At 35.5% G+C, this 14,030-nt stretch overlaps 1 protein-coding gene across 1 annotated transcript in view; it reads left to right on the top strand.

Moving 5' to 3' along the window:
- The window catches only part of LOC133207387 (calcium-activated potassium channel subunit alpha-1a), a 258,220-nt gene that overhangs the window by 119,754 nt on the left and 124,436 nt on the right, over positions 1–14,030 (top strand). The window contains exons 13-14 of the mRNA XM_061344253.1: positions 867–1,022; positions 12,694–12,803. Of these exons, the coding sequence (XP_061200237.1) occupies positions 867–1,022; positions 12,694–12,803 (266 nt within the window). The remainder of the gene's footprint in view (positions 1–866; positions 1,023–12,693; positions 12,804–14,030) is intronic.

The raw sequence follows: 14,030 nt of genomic DNA, 5'->3' as shown, positions 1-14,030 counted from the left end.
TTACTTGTGCTGTCCTCTTTCTGTACATGAATAGAGGGAGCCTGTCTTTTTATAGAATAAAAGCATGGTGTTTCTCTCCTTTAAACAGGTTCAGAAGGGAAGATCTTTCACTGCATTTTTTTCATTTGTATTTCCAGTGAAATCATCTTCAAGAATAGCTGTTATCAAAGTACTAAACTGTAATGTTCATTTATGAAGGGAACCAAGTATGAAGCCCTCTGTGTTTCCTTATGTCTATAAAATTGTACAAGGAAGATGGAAAAGAGAATCTGATAGAGTTATGCCGGTAACCAGACAGTATTAGTAACTGTCTAACTGACCAGTGTCAATACTGGTGGTGTATCTTGATCAGCTGTTTTCTTTATTCTATCCTTGTTAAACAGCAGTCTCAGGAAAAGGTCTGGATTTTCATAAAGTCAAGTGCTGTCCTTCAGGGTGGCAGGAATGCAATAGAAAACACAGAGGATGATGTGTACCTTATTAAACAGCAATGTCCTATAACGGTTTTGAAGCTTCACATGAGTTGTAATCTAAGTTATATTAGATTCCTGTGTACTGTGTATGTGCCTTATCAGTCAGAGTAGCTCCAAGTACTGTAAAAGGAACATAGAAAAGGAAAAACAACTTCATAGCATTCTGTGGTTCGTTCAGGTGTGAGGGTGGGCCTGGCAGAGTTTCACAGCCAGAATATGTCTGTAGTAGGTAAGATTGGAACATGTTTTTGCATATAATTCTGCCTCATTACAAAAAGTCAAGACAATAACAAAGAAAATAATTCACTTCATATGTCCTTCAATACTGTGCTGTATTTGAGGAAGTATTTCTGGTTCTCCACCTATGGGGTATTTTGTTTGCTTGTTTTTCAGGCCCATCTGCTAAATATCCCAAGCTGGAACTGGAAAGAAGGGGATGATGCAATCTGTCTTGCTGAGCTTAAGCTTGGTTTCATAGCCCAGAGCTGCCTGGCACCAGGCCTTTCAACAATGCTAGCCAACCTCTTCTCCATGAGGTCATTCATAAAGGTAATGTCTTCTCTCATTAGAATGTATTCGTCTGCAATTCAGTTTGTCAGAGAGTCAAGTAAAGAATGTGAATCAAACATGGAACAGATAGGAACACATTAACAGAATTTGTAAGACAAAAAAAAAATCCAGTGCATGCTTCCATACAAAAGTTATTTCCTGCACATTGGGCACTATTCCAGGCTCTGTCAAGTTAATGTTTTCATTTTTATTCAGCAAGTGTTTGGCCTTTACACGACTTTTCAAAGCATCATCCATTTCTAGGTAGATATATCTGGTGTTTTGTGTTTTGCTTCATTTTAGACAAACCACGTGTTTATCTATGAGAAAAGCCCTGCTGCTAAAACAAAAATATGATTTATGTATGTCCCATATAGCAACAAAGTATGCAGAAAAATGGACTGATCATTTCGGTCTTTCATATCAGGTAGCTAGTGGACCTCTTGACTGTGAGAGTAAATAAGGAACATGCCTTGGAACTGAAGCCTGAACTTCCTACAACATCATTCCTGTATTTGTTTCTCTTTTTTGTGTATTTGTTTGGACTTACATGGCAAAATTTTAGTCCAGCTAAATCTAGACTTCTGTGGCAGCTGTACTAGTTCAATGGACTAAGGCTTTGACTGCAGCAGTCAGTACTTCCTTCTTCCTCAGGCCTTTCTGGGACACTGATTCCAAACATAAAGATGGTCAGTTTCCAATCCCATGAGTGTTAGTGGGATGGGAAACACTGGAATACAAGGTAGGCCATGGTCCACTTTAAGTCCATCGTGAAGGAAAATTTGACTTTTCTTGCATTAAGCAAAGAAAAAAAAAAAAGCCTAATGTCATCAGATGAGAAAGCCAAAACTGTTCTCATAGAAGTGCACATGTCATTGCAGGACACTGAGTCTTTATTTACTTCCTAGGAAGTCCTGGAATTCTTATTAAGTTATCCTTTGGAGACTGCAGACTCCTGTGTGTCAAAAATATTTCAGACTATTATAGTTAAAAAAAAAAAAGGTCAGTTTTCAATATGGAAACAAGCCTGGGCTCTGCACTTCCATTACTTCATTGTAACTATCTGCAATCACGATGCTTACATCTTCACATTCTAAAAAAAACAACCAACCAACACCCAAACCTAAAAAAAAAAACCCAAACCCCAAAACAACTGTTTTGCTCATTAAAGCCAACCTTGGGAGCTGTCAATGACTTATACAATCACTTTGATGTTAATCCTTTCTGCTTATACCCCAAAAGAAGACTATATGTCTTACAAACTTCATTCTTGCTCATCATTTTGGTCTTCCTCACTCTTGCTTAGTATAGTATCCCAAGACTGTCAAGAGTCTCAGACATTTGTAACAGTCACACTTATGTATCTGAAGTACTAAAGCAACCTATTCTGTGAACTTGCTCTTGACATCAGAAGTAGGCATGAAACTTTTGTTCAATTTCCATCTTTCCAAAATCAGAAGGGATCAGTTTTCTGTCAAGGACATCCAAATATATGGGTATCTTCATAAGCCCCAGTCATAATTCAAGTTCTTTAAACTTGCAGTGAGAAAATGAAGAGATTCAGAAAGTGATAAAGTGTACAAATGTCCAGCTATAGAGGAACTGTAGTAGAGCTGCACACATTTATGGCTAGATCTGCAGGTAAAATGTTTACACAGGTCAGAAACTGCAAATGTAAAGGTAGCATCTTTCTAGAAAATGTATCTAACCACTTATATCATTACCTTACCCACCTTCTCTCCTGTATTTTCTTATTGTATAAGATATTCTTATAATAATTTCAGGACAGTGACAGATTGTACTATCTCAGCAATGAACAGTTTTAAGATGAAAGCTCAGCTTTGCAGGGCACTACTCAAGATTACATCTGAGTCTTTCTATATGCACAGAGTAAGCATAAAAATAGCAATGAATTTGATTTGGAGGAAAGTATCAATATCAGTTTTGCTCTTGTATCTGTGATTATATATAGTTATAAACAGAACAGTGTGCAGATATACCTTGACTTGTGTTACATCAGATGTCATCTTCAGATGGCAGTGGGAGATGAAATACCATAAAATAGTGCATTGAAAGACTGCAAGACCCTATTACTGCAGGTTAAAAAGATGTCTTCCACTTAACTAAGAATGAATTGTCCAGGCAAGTAAAATGTGTATCGTAATTTCCAAAGATCTCTGTGTATATTTAAACTTAAAGCAAAACAAATGTATGAGAACTCAGATATATTTATTCATGAGACACCAACTCAATTGGCAACAACAAAAGGCTTGTTTCATTATTTAGCTGGAAGGATATTCTTCCTCCAAGCTGTCTCACTCTAAAAAATTGTATTTGAAAGAAAAGTATTACTGAGCAGTTGGTATGTATCGGCAACGTATTGCAGGAGGGCAACTACATTGATTGGAATTGTTAAAGAGGGTGCTATTGAAACGAAAGTTAACCATTCCCTAAAAGTAGTTCCAGCCCTGACCATTTATAGTACTGAATTTAAGTGCTGTCAGGCCTTTATAAGCACCTTGGGCAAACATTATTAGTGAAGTCTCCCATAAGTTAGGGGGTTGCCAGGAAAATGTACTGAAACTTCTTTATTTTTAAAGAAAGCTTGAAATGTGTGTTTGTTACTCCTCCTTCATAGTGTGATTAGAAAGTGATTTAACATGCCATAAATGTTTGGTCAGTCAAACACAAATGAACATGATTGATGATGACATTGCACACATTTAACTCATTATGTGTTACTTTATGGCAAAAATGATTTGTGTAAACAGTCTGCCCGGTATTAGGGGTAAAACAAACTAAGGAACCTCTAAATATTATATTTGTCCCTAATATTTTCCTTTTGGTTTTAGTGATGTAGTCTCATATGGAATCTTTTCTGTTCTCTTTGGCACCAAACTGAACAAAAAGGAAATCAGCTCAAAAAGGCTGAGGTTCTGTAAATACTTAGAGGAAGAAAGGTAGATTGTACAACAAACGATATGTTAAGGAAAAAAAAACTTTACACTTGTAAACTGTATTTCAATAGTTGAGTCTTTTTATAGCACAGTTATTTTATTAATAAAAGAATTGGAACTCATTATTTACATAGTCTTAGAAAAAGACAGAAATACAATACCGTACTGCAATTTCTGTATTGTTTGGATTAGCAGATGTATACCAGAAGTCTACCCATATGAAAAACATTGCAAAAAGTAAGTAAATGGAATAAAAGGCAGAGGTGGTCGAATTGTCCCTGTATACAAACGTGCAAGCCAATGTAAGTTAGCATTGTTGTGTAAATTAATAAAATGTGGAATGTGATCCTCAAGTGTAACACAAGTCCACAAATTAGTTTTCTCTTTGCTCTGTTGGTAAGACAGTACACCTCATTCTAGATCTGAAAATTAATCTAGAGCAGTCTCAATTCTCCTCTAAGCTAATTTGAGAGCATGTTCTGTGGGCTTTTTTGGCAGGTGTTGCTCACACCTGTACATATGCAATGCCTGCTTTTCCTACTACATTGCTTTCCAGTCCAGGCTGAGACATAATAAAGCCATATAGATTTACATTAGTCAGGTGCTTACCTACTTATAAAACATGCTCTTTTCACACCAATTTTAAAAAACATTCTTGCAGAGAGAACTGTGAGAATAGTTTGCAGAGCAAAAAATTTTATATAATATTTTGATTTAAGCAGACAATGGAACTGAGTGAAGAGGTAGTTGATAATTTGTAATACTTAAGAAAATTTAATTAAGAATGTAAATCTAAGAAGCCTCACTCTGCTAGGAATGTATGAACTGCTTTCAGCCAGTTATTTATCTGTCAGATTTGGTATCCATATCTAAATGCATAATAAAACCAGACGTTCACACAAGAAATTTGGGTGGACTGACAGGACATTATAGGTGAATATGAGGAAATGTTTAAAATACATTGCTTTCAATGTACAACTTCTCTTCAAACACCAGTGAAGAATGTTCTGCCTGTACTTTTTATTTGCATCTGTGTTTATAGAAATATACGCACAATGCTGTAGAGAATTGTAAGATTAAACATCAGGAACCCCTGGAACCATTCTTAGCCTAGAGGGAGGCAGGAGTCTCTGCATTAGATGGAAGTAGATGAAAACAGATTGGCAAGGGCTCAAGAAAATTCCTCCACTGAAGATGTTATTTTCTAGGTATTTTTTGTAAAATGTTTCTCTACAAGGCCTTATGGGAATCTTTAAAGAGTAAGTTTTATCTGTATTTTAGAGAGGAACTATATAACAACTTTCATGTTGTTTACACAAGACTTTATTTAATTTTTTGGTACAAACCTTATAATTTTGGGAAGACTGGTCAGAATTTCCAAATTGCATGCACTTAGACAAAATACTGCATAATGGGATGCACATGGTGAGCAAAAGAAAAAATGTAGGACATTAGAATAAAGCAGGATCACTTTAACAACAGAACTAAAATATTCAAGTGCTGTTCTAGAGGGGTAATCAATAGAATTAACTCATTAGTTTACTGTCGATTATTTTGGGGGGGGGTTATTATTCAGTTTGGGTTGTTTATGAAAGTAAATATGTGTCTAAAAAATCAAATGGATGATCTTCCAAGCATCTGAAACTATTCTCAAATAATTTCTACTGTTCTTTTTTCTTTGCTTTGTGGTGATGAACTGAGCTTATTCAATGCTAGGCAGCAGACATTATATCTGCTTTCATTGTGCTTTAAAAGAATTTTCATTCTGCCACTTTCTCAATATTTATAAAGACATCCCACCATCCTTTCCCTGTTTTACCTTGCAAAATATAGTAAAAGCTCCTAGGTCACACTATAGCATTACAGAATCACAGAATCCCAAGGGTTGTAAGGGACCTCAGAAGATCTGTCTTGATAGTGAGACAGATCTTGACAAAAAAGATTGTATAGTGCTATCAGGCTCAGATATACTCAGTCTCTTTCATGTTACTCCTGATAATTACACTGTCGGGGATAGGGGTGGGTGTATTAAGGGTTTAGGTATTTTCTGACAATACTAATGGTTGTGCTTGCAAGATGTACATAATTTTTTCATATCTCTCTCACCATGTCTCACTAGGAAATGATTATATTATGTAAATATATCTCCTGATAATAACATTCTATCTATATACAGATACAGGAGAGTCGAGGAGCATTGCGACTTTAAAAAAAAATATACAGATGAAAATTATATTTCTTCTCTTGGGATACACTATGTCATTTTCCATCTATTCTTCACATAGGCTATTGAGTGAGTGGGTAATTTGTTTTATGACTATCCAGGAGACACAACTGCAGTGTAATGTAGAATCTTATAATGGTTTGGGTTATAAGGGACTATAAAGATCATCTAGTTCTGTACCCCGTGCTGTGGGCAGGAACACCTTCTACTAGGCCAGGTTGCTCAAACCCTATCCAGCCTGGTCTTGTATATTTCCAGGGATGGGTCATCCACAGCTTCTACTAGAAACCTGTTCCAGTGTCTCACCACCCTCACACTTAAGAACTTCTTCCTAAAATCTAATGTAAATCTACCTTTTCTAATTTAAAGCCGTTAGCGCTTGCCCTATCCCTACATGCCATTGTAAAAAAAATCCCTCTCCTAATTTCTTGTAGGCCCCCTTTGGCTACTGGAAGGCTGCTATAGTGTCTGGAGCTTCCTCCAGGCTGAACAGCCCCAGCCTGTTTGACCATCTTCATGGCTGTCAATCCATTTTCCTCCTAGACTGTATTTGTGCCTGGATTGCCATGATCCAGGTGCAGGACCTTGTACATGGCCTTACTGAACTTAATGAGGTTTGCATAGGCCCCCTCTCAAACCTGACGAGGTCCCTCTGGATGGCATCCCTTCCCTCCAGCATGCTGACCATACCACACAGCTTGGTGTCATTGCAAACTTGATGAGAGCGCACTCAGTCCACTGCCCATGGTGGAGACCAAGTCAAAAAACTTGAGTACCTCAGTTTTCTCCTTGTCCGGGGTAGTCAGATCCGTTTTCCTCACATAGAAGGCCTACATTTTCCCTTGTTTTCCTTTTATCACAACATAGTCAGGAAAAGATAATAATGGGCTTACAGTACTGGAGAGGAACTTGGAAGATACAGATTCAAGTCACAGTGGTGGTATGGCACATTCTGTGTGAGGTCCAGCAGTTACCTAAACTCTACCTTTCTTGCTAACTGTGATTCGTATAACTTAAATTTTTTCTGCTCTTTGTCTTTATAAACATAAAATTGGAACTACTGTGTTTTTTCTTCATTATTCAATTTAAGTCAACGTTGTTTTTGTCTTTGTAAGCACAGTAATGTTTTCAGGTAGACTAAAAGCAAGGTATAGATGTCACTAACCAGATAAACAGTGTTCCTAGTTCTAGTGAATGACATTTGTGATAAACTTGATTAGTAGCATCTTGAACCAAACTCACCCAAATTTAGCTCTTTTTTGCTTCTGTAAAGTTTACATAACATTTAACTCTTCCCAATTGTTTTCAGGCAACTGACATGTGAAACATCCGTTTTGTAAATATATGTGGGACAGATTATTTAATGTCTACATTAACAGTTAGTTAAAAAGTTTTGGCAACTTGCTCTTAATGTATAGATAAATATCAGTAAATCCAGAGACAGACTGGACAACAATCACTCCAAGTAAAGGTTAACTATTTTAAAGGAAAACAATCAGATCTGTTTAGTGGTTCAGTTTTTGAGGTTAACTGCAGCATCAGAGTTTATAATATCATCAAAAAGGCTTAAAGTAGTCAAGAACACAGTAAGTCCTAAAGCATTTTTTATTACTTTAAGGATTTTGAAACTAGTGCTTTTCTGACATGGATGATGGGGGAAACTGGATATATTTATCTGTGAAACCTTACCCTGTTAAAACTTGGGGAAACTGCAAGACTCAAGGAAAGAAATACTGAACACCAGAGGTTCCTAATGATCTTTTCATTTCTAGGAGACCAGAAGGTATTCCTTTAAAAAAAATACCAGGCAGGTGATCATCTCTTTCTTTGAAATCACAGAGGAAATGTCATCATTCAAATGAAGATAAATTCAAAGATCATCTTAACTCATTATCTTCATCATTATCTTATAATAACATTTTACAGCATCCCATATATCAGCAATTCTTTAAATTTATTAATCAGCATTTCATGGTATCCTAATAGATCTTAAACATTTCAAAAATGTAATTAGGGTTAATTTAACATTAACCATTATGAAGCTTGATCACTGCTTACTGAATGACTCTCTTTTTTCCAGCTCTTTCTTGGTCCTTGACTAAGGGTGGGTACTTAACTATAGGTCTGATCTGCAGTTCCTTCCTCCAAATAAACCCCATCTGCCTAAAGAAAAGAAAACAACAGAAGAAAGTAGAAAGGAGAAAGACATAATGTATTTGTATATTTCAGGTGGTGTCAATCTAAGAAAAATCCACAAAATAGACCATCAGTTACAGACATGTCCTTGCTATTATTACTCTTATTTGTTACCAAGCCTGCACTTTGTCTGTTTTATGTATATAAAGAGTTGCTGATCAGCAACATTTGCAAGGTTCACATAAATAAGAGGCTTATAAAAAATGTGATGTGACCTCTCTGTGTGTGGTGGAGAATAACACAATGCAAATGCCTTTTAGCATCCCACATGATCTCTGAATGGTGAAACAATTTCTATGGAAGAAATTTCTCTTGATTGTTTGCAGCCCACTTGTCAGGGAGTGTATGATTTGGAACATCTCCATGTTGCATTTTATTATTGCAGTTGTTTACTTCAGAGCTAAAGTAACTGTTTACTTGGCAGCCTATCAACAGGAGAAGGAAATGTAAAAGAAATAAATTCATTATAATTTATATTTCACTGGTTTCTTTAAAAGTTTCCAGTTCTTGCATTCTTTAGAACATTCTTTAGAAAGGGTGCCTTTTGGCTAGTTTAATCTGGGGAAAAGATTGCTGAATCCCAAATTAATACTCAGGCGGTATTATAACAGTGCAGACTTACATAAAATGCTATGCAAGTCCTGTCAAAATAGCTGTGTAATTCAAATTTTTTAATACTAGATTCCTTTTTCCCCAGAAAGATTTGTGTCACACTAAATACTAATGAAATTATGTTATGCTATAACATAACATCTAAACGAAATATTAATTTTCAATAATGTGGTATAGCAATATTAACTTTATTTTAATATAATATTATAACATTAATGATATAATCTGAAATTTATTTTTTATTTGTTCTAACTGAACTCATTATTTCAAAATACGCTGTTGTTTCTTTCTGCTTTGTGCTGTCCAGACAGTGATGTAAACATGTCAGAATTGGTAGAGGAGGTTTGAGTGATTTAAACAAGCTGCGGACCGGGCTGTTACAGGGAAGAGATAGCTTTGATTTTTTAAAGAATTCAGAAAGCTCAGCATTATTATGATTATGGTGTTTCAATACAAGCCATGTATGGACGTGGTATGAAAATGCTTCTTTCATTTAGGCAATCAGCAGAGCTGTAGCTTTTGTATATGCTGGTAGGACAATATGCGTCTGCCACCATAAAGGCTAAGCTCTAATTCCCTTTTTGAAGCCTTTTAATGTGGCTGTTGCTTTATTTCTTGGTAATGGATAATATAATTCTGGTTTTGCTCAGTGGGCTTGGTAGATACTGCATCTCTCACTTTTTTTGGTACTGGCTATCCATAAAATGCTACTTAGACATGGAACTGGTCTTGCTGTCTATTAAAGCTTTTAAAGGTGAATTTTCTTCTAACATGATTTAGACTTCATTTTGTTGGGGTTGTTTTTTGTTGTTGTTTTTTGTTTGTTTGTTTGTTGTATTTTTTGGGGGGGGGGTTGTTGCTGTTTTGTTTTTCTTTTTTGGCAGTTTATCCTGATTAGTAGGAAGACAAGGGGTCTGTACAATTTGAGTGTAGAATAAATTACAGGGTTGAAGCAGGCAAAGAAGATAACCACATTATGAGCCTGAAAGAGGAGGTGGAAATACTGCTGATGGGGAAGTAAGAAAAAGAACTCTATCAGTGAAGGTACTGTCAGTTGGTGGCTCTACATCCTCTGGTACATGTCTACAGTAAGGCAGGCTAATATTTCCATTTGGATAAAAGAGATAAGAAGGAAATAACAAGATATACAGGACATTAGCCTAGAGAAACAGTTCTGTTGGTATTGTGGGTGATGTTAGGTGGTGATATGGTAGAGAAGAGAAATAAAGAGGCAGAGTCAAGGGCAGAGACTTATGGAACTTCAGGCAGGGGAAGTGGGAATGAAGGCAGCTCTCCAAGAGGAAAAGGATTAGAAGACCAACATCACTACATTTCTATAGAATCCTTATTTTATGACATTTTCTGGGCTTCATGATTTGGAACTGGAGTAGGAATATGGAATACAGAACTATAACAAAATTGTTAGAAAATATAAAGTGTTTAATAAAAATGTCTAAGAAGGAACAAGAAAAATATATTCTAAACCCTCGGGGAATTAATTGGACTCTATAACTGTTACAGCTTTTGTTTTTAAAATGTAGTTCACAGCTTGTACTCATATAACATTATTTCGTAAATCATATAAGATTTTAAAAGCTCCTAAAGATTTAATTTAAAATTAAAAAAATCAATTATTTAGCTTGAAAATTTTGTTAAACTCTTAACATTTTCATCTGATTATACCTTGTTCAGATGCATAGTTTAGAGTAGAATAATTACAAATGCTGAAACAACAATATAAACAAAACAGTTAAAGGAAAAATAGAATTAATATCCATAAGAAAGTCATGAGTGATATTCTTTTTTAACTATAAGAGGCAGAAGCCAGTTGCTGGATATATTATAAATGCGTAGAATATATTGTTGGTCACAGACCTAAACTGTCTGGTGATTAGCATTTTCCCATCTTAAATTTTTATCGGTTTTTGAATTTACATAGTGAATTTCTTTGTTACACAAGAACTTGTTGCTTTAATACTGTTTTAAACTACATCTGGTTTAATACTGTTTTAAACCACCTGTAGTTTGCCACAACAGGCAAAGATAAATTGTTAGTTAGAGATGCTTTTCTCAATTTATTGCTGAATATCTGAAAAATTATTTTGGACACTTTTACCCAGGGCACTTACATTGCATGTATTAATTTATTTTCTTGAATACTGACACTAACGTACAGTTACACTGACTTTTGGAATATACATTCACAACAAACCCCACACCCCTCCTAACATACCATAATGCTTTTACCAGAAAGAATATACAGGCCTAAGTTTTGTTACTGTAAGTCATTTCATACCATTAAAATCATTGACTGAATATTATCAAAAGCATTTGACATAGGGGATTGTCCTGGGTTTAGCTGTAGCAGTTATTTTTTTCCTTCCTAGTAGCTGGTGCAGTGCTCTGTTTTCAACTGGAGTCTGAGAACAGTGCTGATAACACACCGATGTTTTTAGCTGTTGCTATGTAATGCTTACTTCGAACAAGGACTTTTAGTCTTGTGCTCTGCCACTGAGGAGGGGCACGGGTAGCCGGGAGGAAGCAAGCTTATTGCTTTAATTTTTTTTTATATTTTAAAATAAATTTTAAAATAATAAGCTGTTTACCTTCCTGGACTGAATTGTTTGATAAGAATTTCTAAAATGCTGAGTTTTCTCTGTAATGGAAAAAAAATAATGTGGCTCATACTTACCTGGTTGCCATTACACTGGCTTTAGGACTTTAGACAAGAAAGATCAGCAGTGTAGATTAAAGCACTTGAGCCTCACCCAAAGTAATTCATGAGGACGGATGTTCCTGAAGCATGCTTTTTGCCACTTCACTGGGCCTAGCTTCCTCCAGGATTAGTATCGTCATCTCTTTAGGCAATGTGATCTGAGCTTTGGGAAAAGCTGGGGATATCAGAAAAAGAGAAGTTGTGAAAAGTTTAAGGTATATATATTTGTCTAAGTCCTTCTGAAATCAGTTGGTATTTGGTACTTCAGCCCTTCAGGTAGCTTGCAAAACTCTACCAATAGTTTTTAAAAATATACTTTTTTCATTTTATCTAAACTCAATGCTGTCGCATTTTCTGCTATGATGAAGACCATAATGGGGCTACCTAAACAGTGGAACTAATAGTTTGTTGTTTTGTTGGGTTTTGAGGTATTTTTGGTTTGGTTTTCTTTTTTCCCAAAGACTTAAATGTAACTATTAGAAATGGTTAAATTACAAGATAAATGTTTTCATGACCTGTCCTAAAGCAATAATGACCCTTGAAGAAATTCTTTCTATATTTTTTCTCATATTTCCTTGATAGCTATAGCTTCAGAGAAGAAAAAAATACAGTTTTAAATGTAAATAACTTCATAATGCAACAATTGAACCCAAGAATGTTCAGAAAAAGAAGATTGAGAAACTTTTTTTCCTTAAGCTGTCTACAACCTTATTTCACCTCATGCTGAATATGCTTGACAAGAATGGAGTGTGTTATTTTTAAATAGGATACTTGGTTTATTGACTGCATAGACTTTTTCTTCCCAGCATTCCAGGAAATCCTGTAAAAAAACAATATTAATTGCCATAACAGTCTACTGACTTAATTATTAAAATCTGATGATTCATGTTTAAGCAGTTTGTAAATTTTAAAGAAGGCTTTTGGTTTTACTCAGAAGTCTGCATCTGTGTTTTTTTTTTATTTTAGATTGAGGAGGATACATGGCAGAAATACTACCTGGAAGGAGTTGCAAATGAAATGTATACAGAATATCTGTCTAGTGCCTTTGTGGGTTTGTCCTTCCCTGCAGTGTGTGAGTAAGTACAAATGCGTATTAATATACATAAGTATTTTCCTTCTCTCAAGTGAAATATAAGGTTTCTGCAGGATTCCTTTTCACTTTGCTACAGTCCTAATGTTGCTACATCAGATGGGATCCAATAAAATAAACATTAAAGCAATCACTGCTTGGAAGTATTCCAAACATTGTAATGCCTGTTTTCAAAAGAGATTTAAAATTAAGTGATTGAAAATGAAAGCATAAATGTTTTCAGTGAACAAAAATGAACAAATTCATCAGCAATCCATTTAAATTGAGTTATTTACTCATAAATTCTGTCCTATCATTTCTTCTAATGATTCCCATTTTTGAATAGTGGCTGTCCGTGTCACCATCCTGGCTTTTGTCCCATTTTAAGGAAACTATTCATTAATTGAAACAGATGTAGTAGAGTCATATAAGTAGTCTGGCATCCAGAGCTCTGTGGGACTGCTTGGAAACCATTTCTAACAAGTGAAATATGTCAGAAAGAATAAATCTATTCTGTAATGAGAAAGGAGGTTTTGAAGGATATAGTATATAAGCGTATGTAAGCATGGCATAAGCTGTGCTACAACTTTATTTCTAGAAACTGAAAATCTTTATATTTATCCTACAATGATTCATTGAATAAGAGATATGTATGCACAAGATTCCTATGATAATTTCTATGGGGCTACAAACGTGGTCCAAGATAGTTTAGCACAGAATCATAGAATTAGCTAGTTTTGAAAAGACTTTTCAGATCAAGTCCAACCATTACCCCAGGAATACCAACTCCACCACTAAAAAAACTTTTCAGATCAAGTCCAACCATTACCCCAGGAATACCAACTCCACCACTAAACTATGTCACTGAAGGCCTCATCTTCATGGTTTTTTGAACACTTCCAGGGATAGTGATTCCACCACTTCCCTGGGCAGCCTGTTCCAATTCCTGATCATCCTCCTGGTGAAGAAATTTTTCCTGATATCCAGTTTAAATCTCCCCTGGTGCAGCTTGAGGCCATTACCTCTTGTCCTATAGCTTGCTAGCTGGGAAGAGAGACCAGCCACATCCTCCCTCCATCCTCCTTTCAGGTAGTTGTAGAGAGCTACAGTAACCACACTGTGAGCAGGTTATTGAGGGAAAATGTTCATTACTATAAGTGCAAAACTTTGAATAGCTTGAAACAGAAAATCTCATAATGTATTCTATAAATTTGTATTATATTCAGAAAAATTG

This window comes from Neopsephotus bourkii, unplaced genomic scaffold, assembly GCF_033783945.1.
Source record: "Neopsephotus bourkii isolate Nb327-2 ecotype Australia unplaced genomic scaffold, CSIRO-AGI_Nbou_v1 NB_196, whole genome shotgun sequence".
Taxonomy (NCBI): domain Eukaryota; kingdom Metazoa; phylum Chordata; class Aves; order Psittaciformes; family Psittacidae; genus Neopsephotus; species Neopsephotus bourkii.
The sequence above is the reverse complement of the archived record's forward strand: the minus strand, read 5'-3'. Positions and strand labels throughout refer to the sequence as shown.